The following is a 22889-nucleotide window of genomic DNA, read 5'->3' as shown; positions in this document are numbered from 1 at the left end:
TTGCAGATGGAGAGTTAACTCAAAGTCTGCTTACGGTAATAAGGGGGAATCTAGATCTACTCTGGCAGACGGAAGTACTCATGGAGGGCTTTTCAGGCCCCATGACAGGGTGGCACCCAAATACCTAAAAGCAGATTGATAACTTGCTAGCCTTGTCAACAGGGAACAAGGCTGTGTTTGTTTGCGCGTAAGCCAATCTATTTAACAGCGAAAACTGTCTCCGGGGGCATAATGTGGCTGTTAACACGACGCCCACACATAAACACTAACCTCACGCCCCTGCCATTCCTGACTCCCAACACAACCAGTCAGTATACTGTGCCTCCTTTGTACCTCTCAATAACAGGAGACTTTTGGGAACAAACTGGTGAAGGGCTTTAGGTTTTGTTCAGTGTGGAAAACAGGGAAGTAATGGTAGAAAAATATGTGTGGTGATTTCTGACCTTGAAAGAGTCTACCTGTCAGGTAAGACAGGAGTACAAACTAACCAAGTTAAACTTGATTCTCAGGCCCAACAGGGAAAAGTCTCCCTGACATAAAATGAGAGTTAATGAAAAAGCTGTCATAAGATTATTTGATAATGATTAAAGCGTAGTTATTTCATCTCCAAAGTGCACTGAGGGCACAGAGTACTTTGATGCCTGTCTGATTGAGGCAGACTAATAGCTTTTTTCTGGGTTACAAATTAGTTGTTTTTTTTATGAGCTCTTCTTGAGTACAAGCTATTCACGCGAGGATATCCACCGCCCTCCAGTTAATTGATGAAAACACATATCTCTAACCGCGTCCCACCCCCGTCTCCTCCCACCATCCCCTCAGTCTCCCAAGCTCTCAACGGTCCCATAGCTTTGGTGCGAAAGAAACAAAGATCATTCTTTAAGCAGCACCCTTGGGAGATGGTTGGAAGGGTCTAATGCAAACATGGGCCTCACCTTCCCCCACCGGGTAACAACAAGCTAAAATAGCCCAGGAAGAGAAAGACAGGACAGCCACGTGGGAACACAGACTACTGATATGGAGACATCCAGGTTTTTTTCTCTTTTTAAACAGATCTCTTCTCAAAATAAACCCACAGGGCCAGAAGCCAGCCACCTTTTTTTTTAATCTGGATAAACACAAGGGTCATATTATGTTCCCAAATGAATGTGACTCTACGTCTTTATTTTGCCTGTTGCCAGCTGATACAAGTGACTGGGCAACTCGTGAGAGTGCATTATTTTGTATTTGATCTTTATTTAGCTAGGCAAGTCAAAGCTAGGATTTTCATTGGAGGTAGGCTAGCAGTGCCTCAAGAGCAGCTGCTCTGAAATGACTGGGCTGGACATTCTGTTGTTACTTGCCGTAACTAGGCTACATTGTGTAATGTGTCTCAGGTGATGAGAGCGAGGCTGTGTCATGTTCATTTGAAAACAGATCTCCCAATTTCTCATTCCTAGCATATTTTTTTAGCATCCCAGCATAGTTCAACATTTTCCAGAACTATAAACACAAAAAGACGAAAGATCAAGATAATGTGTCTGGGTTTCAGTCTGGGTCTTGTACAAATCATTATTTCACCAAATATGGATGATACAAGCACGGCAATGTTGTAACGCTCGTCTGGGGGTATTAGAGGGAACGATTTTCACCTATTGTAGCCCTTTCCACTTGTGCCCGTATATACGGGTTGATAATTGCAGATTTGGGCACTGATAAGCCCATAAATTAGAACGCAGTGTCTGTATAGTAACATGCTATAAAAGATGCCAGAGATCAGGCTCTGCGCTTCACAGCGTTGTATGGGTTTTGACTGACAGCCGTTCTGAATTTGAGCACAGCACGCGACAAGAAGACGCCCCCGTCCCTCCCGCTAATTGGGCAACTTTATAAAACATTGTTGTTGTCATCCTGTCTGGGTTGGCCCCCCCCTTGGGTTGTGCCGTGGTGGAGGTCTTTGTGGGCTATACTCAGCCTTGTCTCAGGATGGTAAGTTGGTGGTTGAAGATATCCCTCTAGTGGTGTGGGGGCTGTGCTTTGGCAAAGTGGGTGGGGTTATATCCTTCCTGTTTGGTCCTGGGGGTGTCCTCGGATGGGGCCACAGTGTCTCCTGACCCATCCTGTCTCAGCCTCCAGTATTTATGCTGCAGTAGTTTATGTGTCGGGGGGCTAGGGTCAGTTTGTTATATCTGGAGTACTTCTCCTGTCCTATTCGGTGTCCTGTGTGAATCTAAGTGTGCGTTCTCTAATTCTCTCCTTCTCTCTTTCTTTCTCTCTCTCAGAGGACCTGAGCCCTAGGACCATGCCCCAGGACTACCTGACATGATGACTCCTTGCTGTCCCCAGTCCACCTGGCCGTGCTGCTGCTCCAGTTTCAACTGTTCTGCCTTATTATTATTCGACCATGCTGGTAATTTATGAACATTTGAACATCTTGGCCATGTTCTGTTATAATCTCCACCCGGCACAGCCAGAAGAGGACTGGCCATCCCACATATGCTCTCTCTAATTCTCTCTTTCTTTCTCTCTCTCGGAGGACCTGAGCCCTAGGACCATGCCCCAGGAATACCTGACATGATGACTCCTTGCTGTCCCCAGTCCACCTGACTGTGCTGCTGCTCCAGTTTCAACTGTTCTGCCTTATTATTATTCGACCATGCTGGTCATTTATGAACATTTGAACATCTTGGCCATGTTCTGTTATAATCTCCACCCGGCACAGCCAGAAGAGGACTGGCCACCCCAAATAGCCTGGTTCCTCTCTAGGTTTCTTCCTAGGTTTTGGCCTTTCTAGGGAGTTTTTCCTAGCCACCGTGCTTCTACACCTGCATTGCTTGCTGTTTGGGGTTTTAGACTGGGTTTCTGTACAGCACTTTGAGATATCAGCTGATGTACGAAGGGCTATATAAATAAATTTGATTTGATTTGATTTGATTTTGTTCTCTGAGTGAGGGACATGCTGTAAATGAAGATGCCTCGTTGTATTTTGAAAGATGAGACACTGACGATTAGAATAAATACTGCTGTGAAGTTATACAAGCAAGCCAAACACCCGTGAGTAAAAATGTGCACTTCACATTTCCATATCCTAAAACTCGTGTCATATACAGTGTCAGGAAAATGTTATCACTGTGTTAGATGTACAGTTACAAGATGACAATCTGCCGCAGAACACACACCTGAATGCAGTCATGACTTCTTTCTATCCGCACCAAAATGACAATCTGTTTCTCTGAATAGCCCTGTGAAAGCCTAACACTGGTAGATGGTATTTTATTGCTTATAGCTGGTCATGTTTTTGGGCCGTTTTTGGATTGCTTAAACAACAGTAACTGTGTGATGGCGGGGACGCAGGGTTGTGTTCCAAACAACTACAAGTGTGCTTCCTCTAGTTCCTCAACAGCACAGCTAGAAGAGCCCAGAAGCACCTTATAGTTGAAGACTCTTCTTGAAATAGTTTAGGAACTGTGCGCACTTTGGAGAGGTGTGTGTGGCCAGTTAGTCCTCTCACTCAAACCCGTGTAACTTTTTTGGTCTTATGTCGCACCTACCCCACATTTTCCAGGAATATTCGTATCATGTTACTGAATGTATCCAGAGTATTTTCAGATTTCGTGGTCAACAAACGCGACGAAAAGTACAGTAAATGTAAAATGCGTGTAAAATCAACAGTGTGATATTTGGATTCAGTTTTGTGTCCCAGGTGAACTGTTGTGTCCTCAACTTTGGCCTAATCATTTTCCCATAATCTCCAAACTGTTCCGTTTCAATTGCTACCATGCCTGCATATGCTTTTCATACTTCTTCTGCAATAAACATGAACATTTAGCCTTACCCATATAGGCCAATTCCCACGAGTGTAAAAGGTCACAAGAAAGTTATTAGAGGATTACCATGAGGTGAGTCCGTGGACTGGACACCAGGGGTCCGGTTGTTGGAACATAACTGTGGGTCAGTGTCTGGTCTGGGTCTGTTTGCTATGTGAGTCAGCACATTCACACTTGCGTGTCTTCACTGAATTCTACCATTTCTCCAACTACCCCCCACCCGCCCATTTCCTTCTGCCCCCTTCTCTGTCATTCTCTGTGAAAAACCATTACCCCTCCTTTTTTTGGCAGAAGTCGGGTTCCAATGTGTTGATTGTCTCGACACAAAAAAACTCATTTTCTTGGAAGCAGTTAGGAAGTGAGAAACTGCACATGCCAGTAAACTGCTTCCACAGTGCCAGTAAGGTGCATTACCGGATCTATCTTCAACTACTGTGTCTCGGCAGCAAATAGCCACACAGCACTCACATAAGCTGAGACAAATTTCATTGGGCTGAGACGTCCTTAATTGGGTGTACAGTTCATCTGTCTCTGTCGCTGCCTGTCTATCCCACGACAGTCTCTCTCACTCCCCATTCCCCTTCTGATAAAGGCCAAGCATTATAATCTACACCGGTCAAAGAGTGTTACTTGTATTACATCGGTACTTACATGGTTTTGGGCACTTCTGGCATTTGTGGAACCCCCAGGATGTTCCGATGCTCTGACAGCATTCCTCCTGCTTGCTGAGACCAGGGAGGGCCTTGCCACACTGGCATTTAGAAGAGAAAGAGAGAGAAAGAGAGAGAGAAATAGAGAAAGGGAGAGGGAAGGAACAGCAGAGGGAAAGACTGAGTGAGCGAGTTCAGTATTTTCAGCCGGGAGAAAACTCCATATTCCTCTATTTGGCTGGCTGAAGTAATAAAAAAAAGCTGCAGAACAACGACATGGGCTTGTGAGCCATCAGCATCACACAATGCCCATCTGTCACTCCAACTCCAACTCTCAGACAGAACAGCTCTATTATAGAACACATCCTGTCGCCAAGCCTCCCTCAGATGGACACACACTGATAAGGGAACACTCGTCGGCGCCTCGCCTGCTGATGGAGCCTTATCACCACAACGTCCATTTGACTGCAAAATGCAAACCAAATTGAATGGTGATCTGGAGTGGATAAGATGGGCGAGTTGCCAATGCTGCTAATAACTTTGGATGTATTTAAGCACTGACCTGGGTTAAGGGACTATTTCTAAGATGGGAAAAGTTGCTTGGTGTTGATAAGATCTTTATTCTCTGGGTATAAAGCAGGCTGAAAAATGACAGGAAGGCTCTTACACCTGCATTGATTTAAATTGAGGCATGGTTGTTCCCCCCCCCCCCCCCATTTAAACACACATCGATTTAGATTAGCGTAGATTAGTTTGATGCACAAACAGCTACTTTGATTGTAGTTTTTCCAATGCAAAGAATGATAAATGGCTGGCATTGAAGCAGTACTCATTAACCACAAATCCTAACAAACTCTCCCCCTCTTATTTCCACTCTCTTTCTCCAACCCCCACCTTTCCACTTGTCCTTCTCTAACTTGTCTTCCAATACTCTCAATCTGCACTCTCAACACTTCCAGTTATCCTCTCTCTACCCCACTCTTCACCACCATCCCTCCTCTCTCTCTCTCCATCCCTCCCCTCCCCCTAGTCCCTCTCTGACCTGTGTGCCAGTGGTCTCTTGGAAGCAGCGCCCCAGCTGGCTGTTGGAGACAGGCTGATACTGGGGTACGTAGCTCTGCAGGTTGGGGTAGATGATGTTGTGTCCCTGCTGCTGGATCTTCTGGCTGCTCTCTGAGTGGTGGTAGGTGTAGTGGGACTGGGTCTGGGAGTGGCCATTCTGCCCATTGGCATCCAGCTGGGAGACCTGGTGGATCTGCACCGAGGCCTCTGGGGGATGCTTCACATGGATGTTCACGATGCTGGGGGCATATTTCACTAGGGGAGACAAGGGAAAGAGGAAACGTTGGGTCAACGTTATTGAAAAGAGGAACTTAATGTTCCCCGACTGCACTTACTGGATGTACACTTACTGGATACTCCTTCATTTTTGTACCTCTATGCCTGTGGATGAAAAACTAACATTTTCAAAAAATCATCCTTAACTCCATGTTTCTGGACTCTATCTTACCAGGGTTCTGTCCATTGCTGAAGGTGAGCGGCAGAGTGTGAGTCGAGTGAATCTGGGACGTCTGCTGCTGTCCATTCTGGCGCTGCTGCCCATTCCCGTTCTGAACAGGCATCTGACAGAACTTCCCTGTGAAGGTAGGCGGGCACTGACACTTGTCCCTGGCACTGCACTTCCCTCCATTCATGCAGGGAAGATGGCACACCACTAAAGAACACAAAGAACGTGAAGTTTAGCCAGCTGTGTCCACAGGTGACAGCGAACCCAATGATAATACACACACACACACACACACACACTGAGCATTTCACAGCAGTTTATTGTTGGAAACGTTTTTTAACTCGGAGGCTGATCAACCTTTAAATAAAGAGCAAGTAGACAAAACAACCACTGTTTATGAACTTTGTTTGACATTTCTCCAAGAGTTATCGTCTTCCAATATTGTTTTCTTCTCTGAGTGCTCTCTCTCTCTCTCCCACTCCAGCGTCCATATGCCAAAGACCTCCTCTAGGAGGTTTGTGCTTTGGCACACAAAGATATGAAGCCGGAATCACAAGCTGCAACATTAAAAAGCATGATGGATCCATCCAGACCAGGGAGAACAAAGCCTGTGTTGTTCAGCCATCGTTCACATCTCCGTCCTCGTCTTCCGGGGTTCTACGCCATTACACATTCAGCTCAGTGTCCAAACACTGCCTGGCTCCCCCGCCATCAATATTCATCACAAAGAAGCAAGGAGGGGGATGGCAAATGATCCATTATGCCTGGAGACTGCATAATTCCTCAGCAAACCTGGATTAATTGAGGAGCCTGTGATGTATTCATGTATTCAGCCCTAGGGTGTGTTTTCCATCCGGACTCTGACAGTCATGAAGAGCTCAGCCTGGTTCTGAGGGAGACTTCAGGCCCAGATAAGGCTGCTTGAGGCTAAGACCCAAACCAAATGACAGAGGTGTGACCAGGAAAGTATTACTCTCCAGAGGGGGCAATGACACAGAAATGCCTTGATGTTCATACTCAAAATTGAGTAAGTGTTCCATTCTTTTTACTATCTCTCTCAAACCATCATTCACACCTACAGTCTCACTTTTCACGTTCTCTCTCTGTCTCAGAGTTGTCAGTCACCCAAGGCGTATTCATCCACAAAGGAATTTCTTCATATCTCCAGCTAGTTTCCGCACGCGCCGCACATGCCACCACACGCACCACACGCCAGATTTAAAGAAAGAAAAACAAATGAGAAATATAGAATCCAAAGGAGAACATTAAAGGCTCCATTCAGGCAGTAAGTTTCAATAATTGCCAGGCTGAAGGACCTTCTGTGGAGGGTTTGTTTGCCGATCCGTCCTCTGAAAAGGTCTGAGGGAACTGAATCCCCCCCCCCCCCCCCCCCAGTGTATTTGAAATATTTGTCAATGGCGTGTGGGTCGCCAGCATGAATCAAGCTGTCAGTCCAACCAGCAGACAGAGAGGCGGTCTCTCTCTCTTGCTCTCTCTCTCTCTCTCAAATGGGAATACCTGCTGCCTACGGGGAACACCACAGTCTCTGCCGTCTAGGCTTCCTGGGTCTGTCGCCCTTTCGACCAGTGCAGGAATCTCCTCAGCAAACCGCGAGTCGATTGCTCAATTGAGCGAGAGAGAGAAGTAGTAATCACGCCTCTTCTGGCACTCTATTGCAACGTTGTAGTAAAGCATGTCAAACAAAGACACACAGCAGAAATCCCTGGTGGTGTTACGTGTTCTGACGCAAATCACACACTTTTCAGACCTTCAGAGGCAACCGTAGACATTAGCCTCGCGCTAGTGTTTCAAAATGAAAATGGTGTTCCAAATTCCTCGAAAGAGGCATTCGAGTTTATTATAGCGAAAGTTATACATGTTCCAACTATAGCAACAACATTAGTATATAGTAGCTCTTTGCCCTGGGACCTATAGTCTTTGTGTTCAGTGCCTCCGGGTCACTACCATACTGCCCACATATTGTATCCACGTTTTTTCCCTTTCATTTAGTGTGTTTTTCCTAGAAAAGGGACAGGCAAGGTTTGTTAGGATTTGCAGCGGTGACACAATGACAGCTGTAATAAATCTGCCTCTCCCCAACCCTCTCATTATGGTGACTACAACACCGCTCCCAAACCTCACATTCCGGCTGCCTCTGATCCTATCTGGCCCATACAGGGACCTGCTCTAGAGTTCTGTTTGAAGTCCTCTCTGACTCTGCCCTTCCCCAGCACCAGTCCCCTCCCAGGTCTGACCCATGTCATTACCATGCAGCTGGTGGCATTAGGAGCATCAGGTGACATTCTGTTTGATATGCAAAGGCATCTCAGGGACAATGGGTTATTGTTTACATATGGGGTGTCTGGAAGAGACAGCATCGATGTAAAATGTGCTTTGAGAGAGTATATATGGCTAATCAAACTGGTTGACAAGCCGTTTGCCACATTTGTACTGACTGGTCATTTGAACAGAGCAGGATCTACACATGATAATCATGGGTTTGGTGGGCCCCAAATCAAACCGAATTGGATGAGTACGTAGGGTCGGTCATTTTTCCTGACCACGTGACCCGACACCTCCAGTCTCTTTGAATGAGGTTCATTCGTGCATTAAAAATGTCAATCACAATGCCTAATGTGATGAGTAACTGTGTCTCTTGTTGACTGACATCCGGTTTGCCCTCCTCCTCCTCCGCAGCCCTCAGTATGATGTCATAGAGCCTCCACCAGAAGCCACAGCTGTGGTTCCCAGAGCCTAATGAGATCATAACTACATAGACTGCTTACTGGGGTGAATGACCCCCATAACCACCCAACTTCATCTGATAGAACGTGTTTTGTCAACCCATCCCCTAGAACCACTAACCACACCATAATGGTTACACACTCATCTTGTTGTGGGCGGAAAACAAGCTACTGGAGCTGTGTGTGCCAAAACATCACAGGGTGGGAAGGGAAAACCCACTCTTTCAAACAGCCATTTAACTTTATCAGACCTGATCTGATTGACCTCTGATAGTCAGCCACTTAAGGGAAATCAATGTAAGAGCATTCAAAGGAAATTAATCCACACATCGTAGTAGTCACAAAATATTCAATATTCTTTTAACATTTTTTTTTGTTGTACAATTAATAGCAATGTCAACATGTCATTAACAGCAGTGATACAGTGTACTTGGTTTGGTTTTATGATCACTGCAAAGGTTTAAAAAATATGAACGGCCTAAATGCCTTAATCAGCTGAGTCAGAGAGAGTGACCTCAGTACCTCAGTTCCAAAATCAGCCACAGTCTTATGCGCTCCAGATGTTTTCTTTTGACTACCACAGAGTAAAAGAGTTTAAGGAGACTATTTCACCTGGTGGACTGTGGACACACACACACACACACAGATGTACACAGAGACAGTTAACACAAATACCCTAACGGCAAGGGCGCAACTTTCACTGGAGACGGGGGGGACATGCCCCCCATACATTCTGGAATTGCATTTTGTCCCCCCCAGTTTTATCACTGGAATGTGATCCAAACGAGGCAATGGTGTGCTTTAGGACCACGCAGACGCCTCTGAGAGGTCGGTAGGCTGTTTGGCATGTTTATCCGACTGGATAATAAAAAATAAAAAAATAATTATTATGTCCCCCCCACTTCTAAAGCCAAAGTTGCGCCCCTGACGAACACACACACAACCACACTGACTAATTTCCTCCTCATCCACTAAATGGTTGAGAGTGGAAAGTGAGAGAGGGAAAGAGAGGGACGACCGGAGCCCTGGAGCCCTGGAAGTTGTTCATTAATGCAGGCTGCTGTGCTCCTTCCGCGGGCCAGGGATGTGTGATTAGAGGAGGCTGGGTCAGCAGCAACACAGTGTAGGGCCCCTGGGTGCCTAATGAGATTTTAAGACGTGGTGTCTGGCATTTCACAGAAAAATCACACTTAGTGGTTAGAGCAGTGAGGCAGGTTGGCCCAGACAAGGCAACCCTAGACTCACGAGAGAGGCTAGTGCCTGGTGTTTACTGTGGGCACAGGATCTGGCAACCAGAGAAGCCCCCATCGCTTCCCACTCCACCGCAGGCAGCCCATCCACTGAGACTGTAAAAACAGGGCAGCGCTTCCCTGCCTCCCAGGTAGGGATGACAAAATAAATGCAATCTACAAAGAAGAAAACAAAACTTGGAGGGAGGAAATGACAATGCGGTGATTATAAACTAATGAAATCTGACAAGGAGGAAATGACAGATACCAGAAGAGCAGTTGACTCCAGCCATCTCCAGCTCCATATAAGGCTGGAGCTGCACAGCTCATAAACTCTCCAGCACGCTCCGCCACTGGCAACCGCTGGACTCTCCCCTTCCTCCATAGCTACAGGTTTTATTCTTCACCAGATGATCACCCAGCCATAACTTGCGTACGTGGGAGAGAAGGGAGCCTATAAAACTCAGTGAAAGTGTTTCAGTTAAATACCTGGCACTCTCCTTTACAAGGCAGACAGAGAGAGAGCTGCAGACTTGTTTCTTTCCCCGGGAGCCTCACATGCTTTCAATTAGGCACAGACCAAACACCTGATTACACTCCTTTGGTCCAGTGAAAGCCTAAACGCACTATTAGTGTGTAATGCTCATTAATCAAGTCTCATGCAGGACTCCAGACACATAGGCCTCCAGACAACTACCTCCACCCAAAGTCAACATGGACGTCCAAAAAATGGAATGGGAACCCCTCCATTACGGTCCTTCTCACCTCTGTAAAAACTGAACAGGTTACCTGAGGAATTAGAACATTTATGGAAATTGTCCTGAGAGCCGGGGAAATCTATCGGCTTCTTTCTTTACCTCTTCCCTGAAATGGGACACACACTACATGGCCAAAAGTATGCGGACACCTGCTCGTCAAGCATCTCATTCCACAATCATGGGCATTAATATGAAGTTGGTCCCCTCTTTGCCGCTATAACAGCCTCCACTCTCCTGGGAAGGCTTTCCACTAGATGTTGGAACATTGCTGTGGGGACTTATTTCCATTCAGCCACAAGAGCATTAGTGAGGTCGAACACTGGCTCGCAGTTAGCATTCCAATTCATCCCAAAGGTGTTCGAAGGAGTTGAGGTCAGGGCTCTGTGCAGGCCAGTTCTTCCACACCGATCTCGACAAAAAAAATGGACCTTGCTTTGTGCACGGGGGCATTGTCATGCTGAAACAGGAAAGGGACTTCCCCACCAAACTTTACAGTTTGGCACTGCATTGGGGCAGATAGCGTTCTCCTGGTATCCGCCAAACCCAGATTCATCCGTCAGACTACCAGATAGTGAAGCGTGATTCATCACTCCAGAGAACGCGTTTCCACTGCTCCAGAGTCCAATGGCGGCAAGCTTTACAACACTTCAGCCAATGTTTGGCATTCTGCATGGTGATCTTAGGATTGTGTGCGGCTGCTTGGCCATTTCATGAAGCTCCCGACAAACAGTTCTTGTGTTGATGTTGCTTCAATTTTTACCTTGCTACGCGCTTCAGCAGTCGACGGTCCCGTTCTGTGAGCTTGTGTGGCCTACCACTTCGCGGCTGAGCTGTTTGCTGAGCTGTTGCTCCTAAACGTTTCCACTTCACAATAACGGCACTTACAGTTGACCGGGGACACTCTAGCAATGCAGAAATTTGAGGAACTAACTTTTTGGAAAGGTGGCATCCTGTGATGGTGCCACGTTGAAAGTCACTGAGCTCTTCAGTTGCGGCCATTCTACTGCCAATGTTTGTCTATGGCGATTGCATGGCTGTGTACTCGATTTTATACACCTGTCAGCAACGGATGTGACTGAAATAGCTGAATCCACAAATTTGAAGGGATGTCCACATACTTTTGGCCATGTCGTGTATTTGTAGAGGTGCTGTGTGAAGAAAAGGGGTATATATAAAATGCTTCCCTCCATCTCACCTCCATCTTGAGTTCAATCGAGTACAGGTTTAACTGGATGAACAACAGAGACAGATTGCAAAATAGAATTGTATTAAATAGTTTGGGATATGGCCTTGTCTCTGAGGAATGCAGTTTGAAGGAAGTTGCTAACTATCGCTAGTACAATTGCTAACTAATGCTAGTTAGCATTGGCTCGCAAAACTACCTCCAACTTCCTTTCTACTGGACACAAATACATACAAATGGTATCCATCAGTTTCTCTGACTCTGCCAATATCCCAAAGTATCTCTTTAAGGGTAGTATAGCTGGTGGTGGGGAGGGGGATGGTTGTCGACAACTGTTGCTGAAAAACAGCAAATATGAGAGAACATGGGGAAGTTGACATATAAATACATCCCAAGGTTTACACTCATTGGTTGAGAGAGAGTGATAATTGCAAGAGTAAGCCCAGAGGCCAATCGCCAAGCGTGTGGAAAGTGAATTACTGTACAGTGACATGGTTAATAGGAAGAGGAGAAGAATGAGACGCCATGCTGATACATTTGTATTAATTCCCGCTATGGCCGTATAATAGGAAACAGAGGAATTATTTTGATGAAATCGTCTAGAACGAAGCTAACACACAAAATGAACTGGCAGCCGTGACCATTTTTAAATATGAAGCCTGGACCGATCCAGGAGGCTCACAATACTTGGACAGGCAATGCGCACAACTGGGGACACAACACGCCAAAAAGACCACTGAGGTCTGGAGAAACACCACTCTGAAAGGATCCCTTATCCCCCATAGAATACTGTGACAGTGGAGAGAGACAAAGAAGAGAGAGAGAGAGAGAGAGAGGATGCGAGGGAGAAATGTTATTCCGTTATCAGTAAGGAGCTGATATGGAAACTGAACAAGACCGTTATACAATCTGCAAGCCAGTAGACTGTACAGCTGGGTCCTTCTCTCTTTCCACATACAAGTCTAGCGGAGTTGGACTGCAGGGAGAGTTGAGGGGCTGTCTCCATCGGCGACAGAGGGTAATATGGCGGCCCAAAACCACCAGGCCTCCAGCCCTGAGCGCTGACTAGGCAGGGCAGCAACCCAAAAAGGAATGTGGAGAAAATGAGACTGCTGCTGCTTGTAAATCAGACGGATGCTTAAAATCACCGGCAGGTTTTTTTCCCCCCTCATCTTAACGCCTTTGTTTTCCCCAATCCAACCCACATCATCAAATTATTCCTATCATATTCTCAAAGGATGTATTGTGTTTTAATTGCACAAAATGTCGTAAGAACAGCACAGTTCAACCCACCACTATGATCTAACCCTCTTTCCACAGGACTGTAAAATACATTTTTCCTTTGCAGAGCCTCCAACAGGCATTTAGTACCGTGTTAAGTGGGTAAAAAGAACAGTTGCAACTCGCCCTGGATAAATGAGTCACAAATCACAAAACAACTTAAGCTTGTTATGGGCTTGGTAAGCGTGTTAATTAGCCAACACCCTGTAGCAAGCAGGGACACATCCCCCCCCCCCCTTTTGTTATTATGAAGCAAAACTCTCCCTCCTCCTCCTTCTTTCTCATCACTCAGGTATGATAAACAACCATGGGATTTATTCCATCTCTGCTGCTGGAGATGGGCCCGCACACTGTAAATGAAACGTTGCTCTCCTTTTTTTAGGCTCTCGTCTGTGCTACTTAATAGCTCTCTTGGCTCTGAGCATGTAGGGAAGAGCCGGCCTGGGACAGACTGCATGCCTCGACGGGTACATTAGGCTGATACTGCGCCAGGTGCTCTCATTTAAAGAGACAGTCACACGGACAGAGCAACGCTCGAGACTGCAGATCTGCACAAAGAGCAGGAAAAGGCAAGTTAAGCTGCTAAATTTGCATGCACTTCACAACATGAGATAGGCATTTAGTGATGATTAAAGAAAGTATCTTGAACCACAAACTGAGTAACAACATCAAATGGTATTGGTCACATACACACATTTAGCAGATGTTATTGTGGGTGTAGCAAAATGCTTGTGTTCCTAGCTCCAACAGTGCAGTAGTATCTAACTATGCACAACAATACACACAAATCTAAAAGTAAAAGAATGGAATTAAGAAATATATAAATATTGGGACGATCAATGTCGGAGTGGCATTGACTAAAATACAGTAGAATAGAATACAGTATATACATATGAGATGAGTAAAGCAGTATGTAAACATGATTAAAGTCACAGAAGCAGAGCGAGCGCTCTCCTATCTGTGTTTGCTGCTGAGTCAGACAGGAATTGGTTTTCTTTGGGTTTTCCCACATGTCTGTGTCAAGAGCAAGGGGCAACAGACAGTGGTGAGCTCCGTATAAGGATTGAGACAGATTAACATACTAGACTTTTCCAGGGTCTGTGCAACACATTAAGGAACACCCACCTTTTGTGATCCTGTATTGGAACAGTCACTATTCTATTTTGCATATAGCAGGGTTCCCCAACTGGCAGCCCGCGGGCCTAATTTCCGCAAATGATTTCATTTGGCCCCCCAAGTTTTCTGACCATCATTGATGGACATCAAATACTGTAAAAACACCAGGAAATCATCTCCAAGTGATTTACATTTTGGGATCGAATGAAAATGTAAGCAAGGTTTGAAATGATTATGTTTTAGTCAAATTTGATATCTGTTTGGGCTTCTTGCGGTCAATTTGCAGTATACAAATGATTTGTGATTATATTCTGGCTCCCTGACCATCCGCTCCAGAAACAATCGTCCTGCGGCTGAATCCAGTTGATAATCCCTGGTATATAGCATGTAAATCAGATACTACACGTTTATACAGGAAAATACAGTCGGCACATAATGTAAACATCAATCATCAAAATAGTTTCTCACCTCATACAGAACGCAGATCATGCGCACACGCACCAACACACGCAACATAATAAACCACCCTGATGCCGGATGCTTTCTACCGCATTAATCACCAGACACAAGACAGCGACCACATTGGATGAACACAAGACAGAAGCAGGTGGGGAAGGGTGATGATAAACTGGACCAGAGATCACTCACCTACTCTGAAGTTGGGGGCAGTGAGGGTGTCTGCGGCATGGCCGTTCTCACTGACGATGGTGGTGGTGTTACCCAGCTCACAGTTGTTCTGGCACCGCCCCCCGGTGCAGGTCACTTTGCAGATGGTGGGTGTGAAGACCACCTTGATCCGTCCCGTGTGGTTCCCCACTGCCAGTCGGGACGCACAGCACACCATCAGAAAGAAGAGGGAAGGGAGGGAGAGTCTAGTCAGTCTTGTATCCATTGGTTAGTCAGTAACACCTTGAGTGGCCTGTCACAGACGATCACGAACAACGAGTTCAGTCAAAACAATAACTGAAAGGACTGTTGTCCTCTCTATTCACATATACCCCCGTTGTGTCTCTCCTTTCCCCTTTTATCTTTCTCTTTCATTCCCTCTCTCTTTCTCTCCCACTGCTTCTAAATCCGGTGGCGTCTCTGAAACATGAGGAGGGAAAGAGAAAAAACAGAGGGAGAGAGAGCTCAGCAAACAAAACTCTGGGATGCACTCCAATTCTTCATCAAAAGTCAAGTTCCCTGAGAGGTGGGTATTGGCAGATCACAATGCCATGCTTTATTCCAAGACGCACAACGAGTGGGCATGGCGGTGTAGTCGGCCCTGGTTTCTCTGCCTTCCACCCCTCCCTCTTCTTATTTCTCTCTCTCACTTTCTCCCTCCCTTTCTCTGCCTTCCCCCCTCCCTCTTCTTATTTCTCTCTCTCACTTTCTCCCTCCCTTTCTCTGCCTTCCCCTCTCCCTCTTCTTATTTATCTCTCTCACTTTCTCCCTCCCTTTCTCTGCCTTCCCCTCTCCCTCTTCTTATTTCTCTCTCTTACTTTCTCCCTCCCTTTCTCTGCCTTCCCCTCTCCCTCGTCTTATTTCTCTCTCTCTCACTTTCTCCCTCCCTTTCTCTGCCTTCCCCTCTCCCTCTTCTTATTTCTCTCTCTCACTTTCTCCCTCCCTTTCTCTGCCTTCCCCTCTCCCTCTTCTTATTTCTCTCTCTCACTTTCTCCCTCCCTTTCTCTGCCTTCCCCCCCTCCCTCTTCTTATTTCTCTCTCTCACTTTCTCCCTCCCTGTCTATGCCTCCCCCCCCTCCCTCGTCTTATTTCTCTCTCTCTCACTTTCTCCATCCCTTTCTCTGCCTTCCCCTCTCCCTCTTCTTATTTCTCTCTCTCACTTTCTCCCTACCTTTCTCTGCCTTCCCCCCTCCCTCGTCTTATTTCTCTCTCTCACTTTCTCCCTCCCTTTCTCTGCCTTCCCCTCTCCCTCTTCTTATTTCTCTCTCTCACTTTCTCCCTCCCTTTCTCTGCCTTCCCCTCTCCCTCTTCTTATTTCTCTCTCTCACTTTCTCCCTCCCTTTCTCTGCCTTCCCCCCCTCCCTCTTCTTATTTCTCTCTCTCACTTTCTCCCTCCCGTTCTCTGCCTTCCCCCCCTCCCTCTTCTTATTTCTCTCTCTCACTTTCTCCCTCCCTTTCTCTGCCTTCCCCCCCTCCCTCTTCTTATTTCTCTCTCTCACTTTCTCCCTCCCTTTCTCTGCCTTCCCCCCCTCCCTCTTCTTATTTCTCTCTCTCACTTTCTCCCTCCCTTTCTCTGCCTTCCCCCCCTCCCTCTTCTTATTTCTCTCTCTCACTTTCTCCCTCCCTTTCTCTGCCTTCCCCCCCTCCCTCTTCTTATTTCTCTCTCTCACTTTCTCCCTCCCTTTCTCTGCCTTCCCCCCCTCCCTCTTCTTATTTCTCTCTCTCACTTTCTCCCTCCCTTTCTCTGCCTTCCCCCCCTCCCTCTTCTTATTTCTCTCTCTCACTTTCTCCCTCCCTTTCTCTGCCTTCCCCCCCTCCCTCTTCTTATTTCTCTCTCTCACTTTCTCCCTCCCTGTCTATGCCTCTCCCCTCCCTCTTCTTATTTCTCTCTCTCACTTTCTCCCTCCCTTTCTTTCCTGTCTCCCACCTAGCAAATGTTCTAGGTCTTTGGCACCTCTGTCCGAAAGAAAGTTCTCCCAAAATGCTTTTGCTGTGTCTCTTCCTAAGATCACCTCCTCTCTCTCTCTCTCCCTCTCTGCACTTTAGGATGAAGTCACAGGCTACCCACTGCACCGAGATAGAAACTATCAGCCTACCCGTCCACCCATTCGCCTATCCTCTCCCCTTCCTTCCTCCCTCACCACCAAACCCAGCCCTCATATCAGACAGGCAGAGAAAGAGAGGGGGAGGGAGAGAGAGAGAGAATGAGAAGGAGACTAGCGAGACAGAGGGAAGAGTATTGATCACAAACATGTGTACGAGGTTTACCGCATCCCTTCCCAGACTAGCCTCCTCCAACCTTTCCCCTTCTACTTTTCTGCATTCAGTGACACAAGTCTTTATAGAAAGTTCCTCAGCTCCCCTTCCTTTTTTTCTCCCATTCACATCTTCCTTTTCCCTTCACCAACGTCTCTCTCTACGTCCTGTCTTTACTACTTTGCATGTACCCCCGCCCACCCACCACCCCACCCCCCACCCATCCAAACTTCCCCAAAACCCCAGACTCCTGAGCTCAACATTTCGTCTGCGGCTGTCAGCTGTTCACACCAGACAGGGCAGAGATGCAGGGAGCATGGCCAAGGGGAGAGAGGGCTTTTTCCTCTAAACCAGAAAGCAGGCAAAACCACTGGATTACAGACTTTTGGGCCGCCTAAATATTTGCCATAAGATTTTTAAAAAAAAAGATGATGTGGACATAAAGGGGAACTAATATGATGTAGTCATATGCCAAGGACTAATAGACTGGAGCCAACTGTATTATATACATAATAGACATAGTATTTAAAAGACAAGTTTGCCAAATGTCATTTCCAAGTAGAAGGAAGGAGCGCCGTTCCCATGTAGGAAGGAGCATTGATCTGACTGATGCTGGCATGGGAGAGCTGATGGGGGAAAAGGTCTGCTTTAACAACCTGCTCTGCTTCTTTAAGACCCTATAGACGGCTCCACTCATGAGAACCGTCAACCTCTCCATCAAACTGCCGCTGCCTGCTGAAAGGTCCTGCGTTCTTTACCTGCAGTATAATCCCCCGTGTCACACCAGGGCTTCCTGTGTCTGCTACGCTGCGCCATCGCTCCAGACTACGCAGAGTTCGGCCAGCGGAGTGTCCCTTTTTAGACATTGCCTCTCATGTCGTTCAGTCTCTCTGCACTCTAGCGTTCACTGTATTATGCCGGTTTACCTCCATCAACCTCATCACACCGTGACCCAAAAAACGTACTGGTTTCTCTCTGGGGGCTGAGCATTAATTTGGCCGTTACCTCCCAGTAGTTTGTAGCTCTTTACTTTCTGGGGTTTCTGGGTGATTAAGCTACTTCTGGGTGATTAAGGCTCTGCTGTTGTCTGACAGCCCCCCTGCACCATGTTCAACACATGCCTTAATTACTCTGACACAGCTTGGAGTCCCTGGCCTCAACAGTGATAAAACATGTCCGCCTTCATCCCTCTATCCCTCTTCTGCCTCCATAAGAGCTGCCTCCGTATGTAAGCAGATCCTTCGCTTCTCCAGATCCTAGACTTCTCCAGCTCTGTGGAGCAGCTCTGTGGAGCATATGGAGAGAGAAGCTGGAGGGGCGTCTCAGACAGAACGCAGACATCAATCAGCATGGAAGACGCAAGGGGATGCAAGAGGAAGGGGCTGAGAACACACATGCTAGGCTAGACTGGAGGGATGTGGGGGGGGGGGGGGGGGGTATGGAGAAAGCGAGTCTGCAAGGAAAAAGAGGGTCTTCTTTTGAGCTCCCCTGGTGGAACTCTACTGGTCCAATGTTTCCCTGTATGGGGTCAAAGACAGCAGTCTGAAGCCAAACATGTAGCCTTCCAACACGGCGATCTACAGCTTAGAGCGGGAGCCTAGTTTGTCTGTGTGGGAGAGCTGGGGGACAGTGGCCGGCGGGGACCATAGCTAGCTGCTGACAGGCTGTCTGTGTGGGAGAGCTGGGGGACAGTGGCCGGCGGGGACCATAGCTAGCTGCTGACAGGCTGTCTGTGTGGGAGAGCTGGGGGACAGTGGCCGGCGGGGACCATAGCTAGCTGCTGACAGGCTGTCTGTGTGGGAGAGCTGGGGGACAGTGGCCGGCGGGGACCATAGCTAGCTGCTGACAGGCTGTCTGTGTGGGAGAGCTGGGGGACAGTGGCCGGCGGGGACCATAGCTAGCTGCTGACAGGCTGTCTGTGTGAGAGAGCTGGGGGACAGTGGCCGGCGGGGACCATAGCTAGCTGCTGACAAGCTGTCTGTGTGGGAGAGCTGGGGGACAGTGGCCGGCGGGGACCATAGCTAGCTGCTGACAGGCTGTCTGTGTGGGAGAGCTGGGGGACAGTGGCCGGCGGGGACCATAGCTAGCTGCTGACAGGCTGTCTGTGTGGGAGAGCTGGGGGACAGTGGCCGGCGGGGACCATAGCTAGCTGCTGACAGGCTGTCTGTGTGGGAGAGCTGGGGGACAGTGGCCGGCGGGGAGAATGGCTTTCCCAGACAAGGCACCATAGCTAGCTGCTGACAGGCTGTCTGTTGGGTGGGACAGGGCTGACAGGAAGGCTGCAGGCCCAGCGATTTAGGAGCACAAACATTCTCCCCTGTCTGCTACTCCATCAGTCAGGTAGCACACCAACACCACTGCACACTGGGCTAAAGCCAACAGTGACATCCCTACCAATGGGGAGCTGAAGGCCTGAGGCGCCATTCATTGTAACATAGGCAGTGTATCTACTGTAAGTGTTTTGCAAGATGGAGTAAAGCGTTTTGTGCGGGAGGCAGGAGGCAGGGGGCAGGAGGCATGGGATGGGATGGGGATGGGGATGGGGGTGGGAGGCAGGGGGCAGGGGGGCAGGGGATGGGGGCAGGGGGCAGGAGATTGGGTTATATTGTGCCCTTGTACAGGTGCATTCATTTTCCTTTTAAGACCTCTACTGTGTCTTAGTGATGTGCAGTTTGTGAACAATTCAATATTTTTGAATGACTCTTTTTACTGACTCAAGAGTCATGATTCACTCATTTCACTTGTTCGTTTGACCTGGGATTAATACGCCCTCCTCCGGCTTAGCAGCTCTGGATACGTGCTCCAACCAACTAATGCTGCAGGCAGCATAGAGAAGAAAAATACATGTTCGAACTGATCATTGATCGCATGGTGCAAGAATGAATGCAATTCATTGATTATTGAATGTTATTGATGTTCAGCTCAACAAACTCAAACTCGAGAGCTAATCGTTTAAGGGGCTGCTGCAGTTCGCAAACGATATTGTGCTTATCTCCCTCGCTGCAGTCAAGCATTGTGTTCTGCCAAGACTAGTCCACAATGTAGTCCAATTGCGGCCCCAAAGACATCGTTTCAAAGTTAGAGAAATAATCCTATTTTTATGCCTACCAATCAAAACGGTACATTGTTTGAAGCACACTTTTATAAGTCTCTGTCACAAATGACAGCTCTAATACCCCTATAGAGAACGAGAGGCTTGTAGAATCATGACTCTTTCTTGTTCATCAGTAGGGGGTCCTGCGTGCTCTGGGCATTACAAATTAAAGAAATTAGTCAAAAATATTTTTCTTTTTTTAACAGAAAGAGTTGTAAAAATCAGTAAAGTCCGTAAAAAAGAGCCGAACTTCGCATCGCTACTGTATTTCTCCTTTCGTCCCCTCTTTCCGTCTCCCCTTCTCACCATCTATGTCTCTCTCTCTCTCTCTCTCTCTCTCTCTCTCTTCTCTCTCTCTCTTCTCTCTGATGCCTGGACATATCCCTGATGGTCCCACACTGGAGCTGTATGAGAGTGGACTGGGGTTATTTGTAGCTCTGTGGCCAGGCTGGGGCTGGCTGAGCACTGCAGCCACAAGGGCCCCAGAGGGGAGAGGGAGGAAGACGCAGACAGAGACCAGCGGAGGCTGTTGTGTCTGCAGACTGCTCCATTTATAGCACAGAGACTGTCTGGGTAGATGGACATGATGGTAGATGGACATGGAGCCATTCACTTCCAGGTCAGCAAATGACTTACTTACCTAAGGAAGTCTAACAGGAGGTTAAAATATGTATATCCTCTGCCAACACAGTAGAGAGTATACCTCTAGGTGTACAGCATATCAGATGTACAGTATAACCTTAAATACATACCATGAGATGGGAAATCATCATAAAATCCTCCAAGCCACTACGCGTCCAACCACAAGCCATGCATTATTCATGTATCTCACTTTCAAAAGCCACTTGACTGTTCGGCCACATCGTAAAGTGTAAATGGAAGACAATGTGTCTTCCATGAAGGGGCCGCAAGGCTATTCAGCGGGGGAGCTTTAAGAGGAGCAGATAACAGCTATTCAACAGCTCAGCACACTGGAGATGGCCTCTTCCATTCATATCAGTCTGTCACAATTGTTGTTTCAGCAATTGAGGGCTTCTCTGTTGGATGACACAGTGTATCACCTTGCTCTGTCATTTAGTTTTCTCTCCCACTCCCTTCCTGTATCTGAAATTGCCCACTGAAAATGAGGCTAATAATTCATTTTAGACAGAGCCGAGCAGCAGGCAATGCTTAACTCTTTATGCCATTACCGCTGGGGCTGCAATTTGAACAATCCCATTGCTGCCCAACTTCAAGCTCCAGTTACAGCAGACGTGAGTGAGTGTGTGTGTGTGTGTGTGTGTGAGTGTGTGTACTGTTTATGCCCATAAGGAACAATTGCTGCCTTTTATCCATTTAGATGAAATGACTTTTGAGTAAGACAATGTATTTACCATGCAAAGACTTATCTGACTAGAGGCAGCTGACAATGTGACAGATGTTTCTATATAGATCCCATCTAAAGACTAACATACCATCTTAAATGTTTCAATGGCACCGGAGGAGATGGCTGCAGTTTTACGGGCTCCTAATCAATTGCGCTATTGTGTGTGTTTTTTCACATTATTTGTAACTTATTTTGCACATAATGTTTCTGCCACCGTCTCAAATGACCGAAAGGAGCTTCTGCAAATCATGACAGCAATTACTCACCTCGTACTGGACGAGTCGGATGCAAAGGATTTACTTCGGACAAGGACCAAATCCCTGCATTCGCATGAAGAAGAGACGGCGATATCGGGGACGTAGGTCGGGTGCCTTGTAAGGATCCGACGGCGAGTGGGTAATCCGCCACCTCTACCATCAGTCCTATTAGCCAACGTGCAATCATTGGATAACAAACTGGATGAGCGTAGATCAAGGCTATCCTACCAATTGGACATTAAAAACGGTGATATCTTATGTTTCAATGACTCGTGCCTGAACGACGACAATATAAAACAGCTGCCACCGGTAAGACGAGGGGTGGTGATCTGTGTCTATTTCTCAATAACAGCTGGAGCATGAAATCTAATATTAAGGAAGTATCAAGGTTTTGCTCGCCTGAGGTGGAGTATCTCATGATAAGCTGAAGCCCACACTATTTACCAAGAGAGTTATCTATATTTTTTGTAGGTGTCTATTTACCACCACAAACCGATGCTGGCACTAAGACCGCACTCAACGAGCTGTATAAGGCCATAAGCAAACAAGAAAACGCTCATCTAGAGGTGGCTATCCTAGAGGCCGAGGACTTTAATGCAGGGAAACTTAAATAAGTTTTACCTCATTTCTACCAGCATGTTACATGTGCAACCAGAGGGAAAAAAACTCTAGACCATCTTTACTCCACACACACAGATGCGTACAGAGCACTCCCTTGGCCTCCATTCCGCAAATCTGACCATAACTCTATCCTCCTGATTCCTGCTTACAAGCGAAAATTAAAGCAGGAAGTACCAGTGACTCACTCAATACAGAAGTGGTCAGATGACTCAGATGCTAAGCTACAGGACTGTTTTTCGAGCACAGAGTGGAATATGTTAGGGGACTCTTCTGATGGCATTGAGGAGTACACCACATCAGTCACTGGCTTGATCAATAAGTGCATTGATGACGTTGTTCGCACAGAGACTGTACAGAG

The 22889-nt window shown here is 47.1% G+C and overlaps 1 protein-coding gene across 12 annotated transcripts in view; it reads right to left on the bottom strand.

Moving 5' to 3' along the window:
• LOC110502431 (latent-transforming growth factor beta-binding protein 1) overlaps positions 1–22889 on the bottom strand; it is a 134931-nt gene that overhangs the window by 61987 nt on the left and 50055 nt on the right. For all 12 annotated transcript variants that reach the window (XM_036959791.2, XM_036959792.2, XM_036959796.2 and 9 more), the window contains exons 5-8: positions 14920–15087; positions 5964–6167; positions 5496–5770; positions 4455–4554 (exon numbers count right to left, since the gene is read on the bottom strand). In XM_036959791.2, the coding sequence (XP_036815686.2) occupies positions 4455–4554; positions 5496–5770; positions 5964–6167; positions 14920–15087 (747 nt within the window). The remainder of the gene's footprint in view (positions 1–4454; positions 4555–5495; positions 5771–5963; positions 6168–14919; positions 15088–22889) is intronic.

The sequence above is a fragment of the Oncorhynchus mykiss genome, chromosome 23, assembly GCF_057628025.1.
Source record: "Oncorhynchus mykiss isolate SJ-2025 chromosome 23, ASM5762802v1, whole genome shotgun sequence".
Classification (NCBI taxonomy): domain Eukaryota; kingdom Metazoa; phylum Chordata; class Actinopteri; order Salmoniformes; family Salmonidae; genus Oncorhynchus; species Oncorhynchus mykiss.
This window is presented reverse-complemented; position numbering and strand designations above follow the sequence as displayed.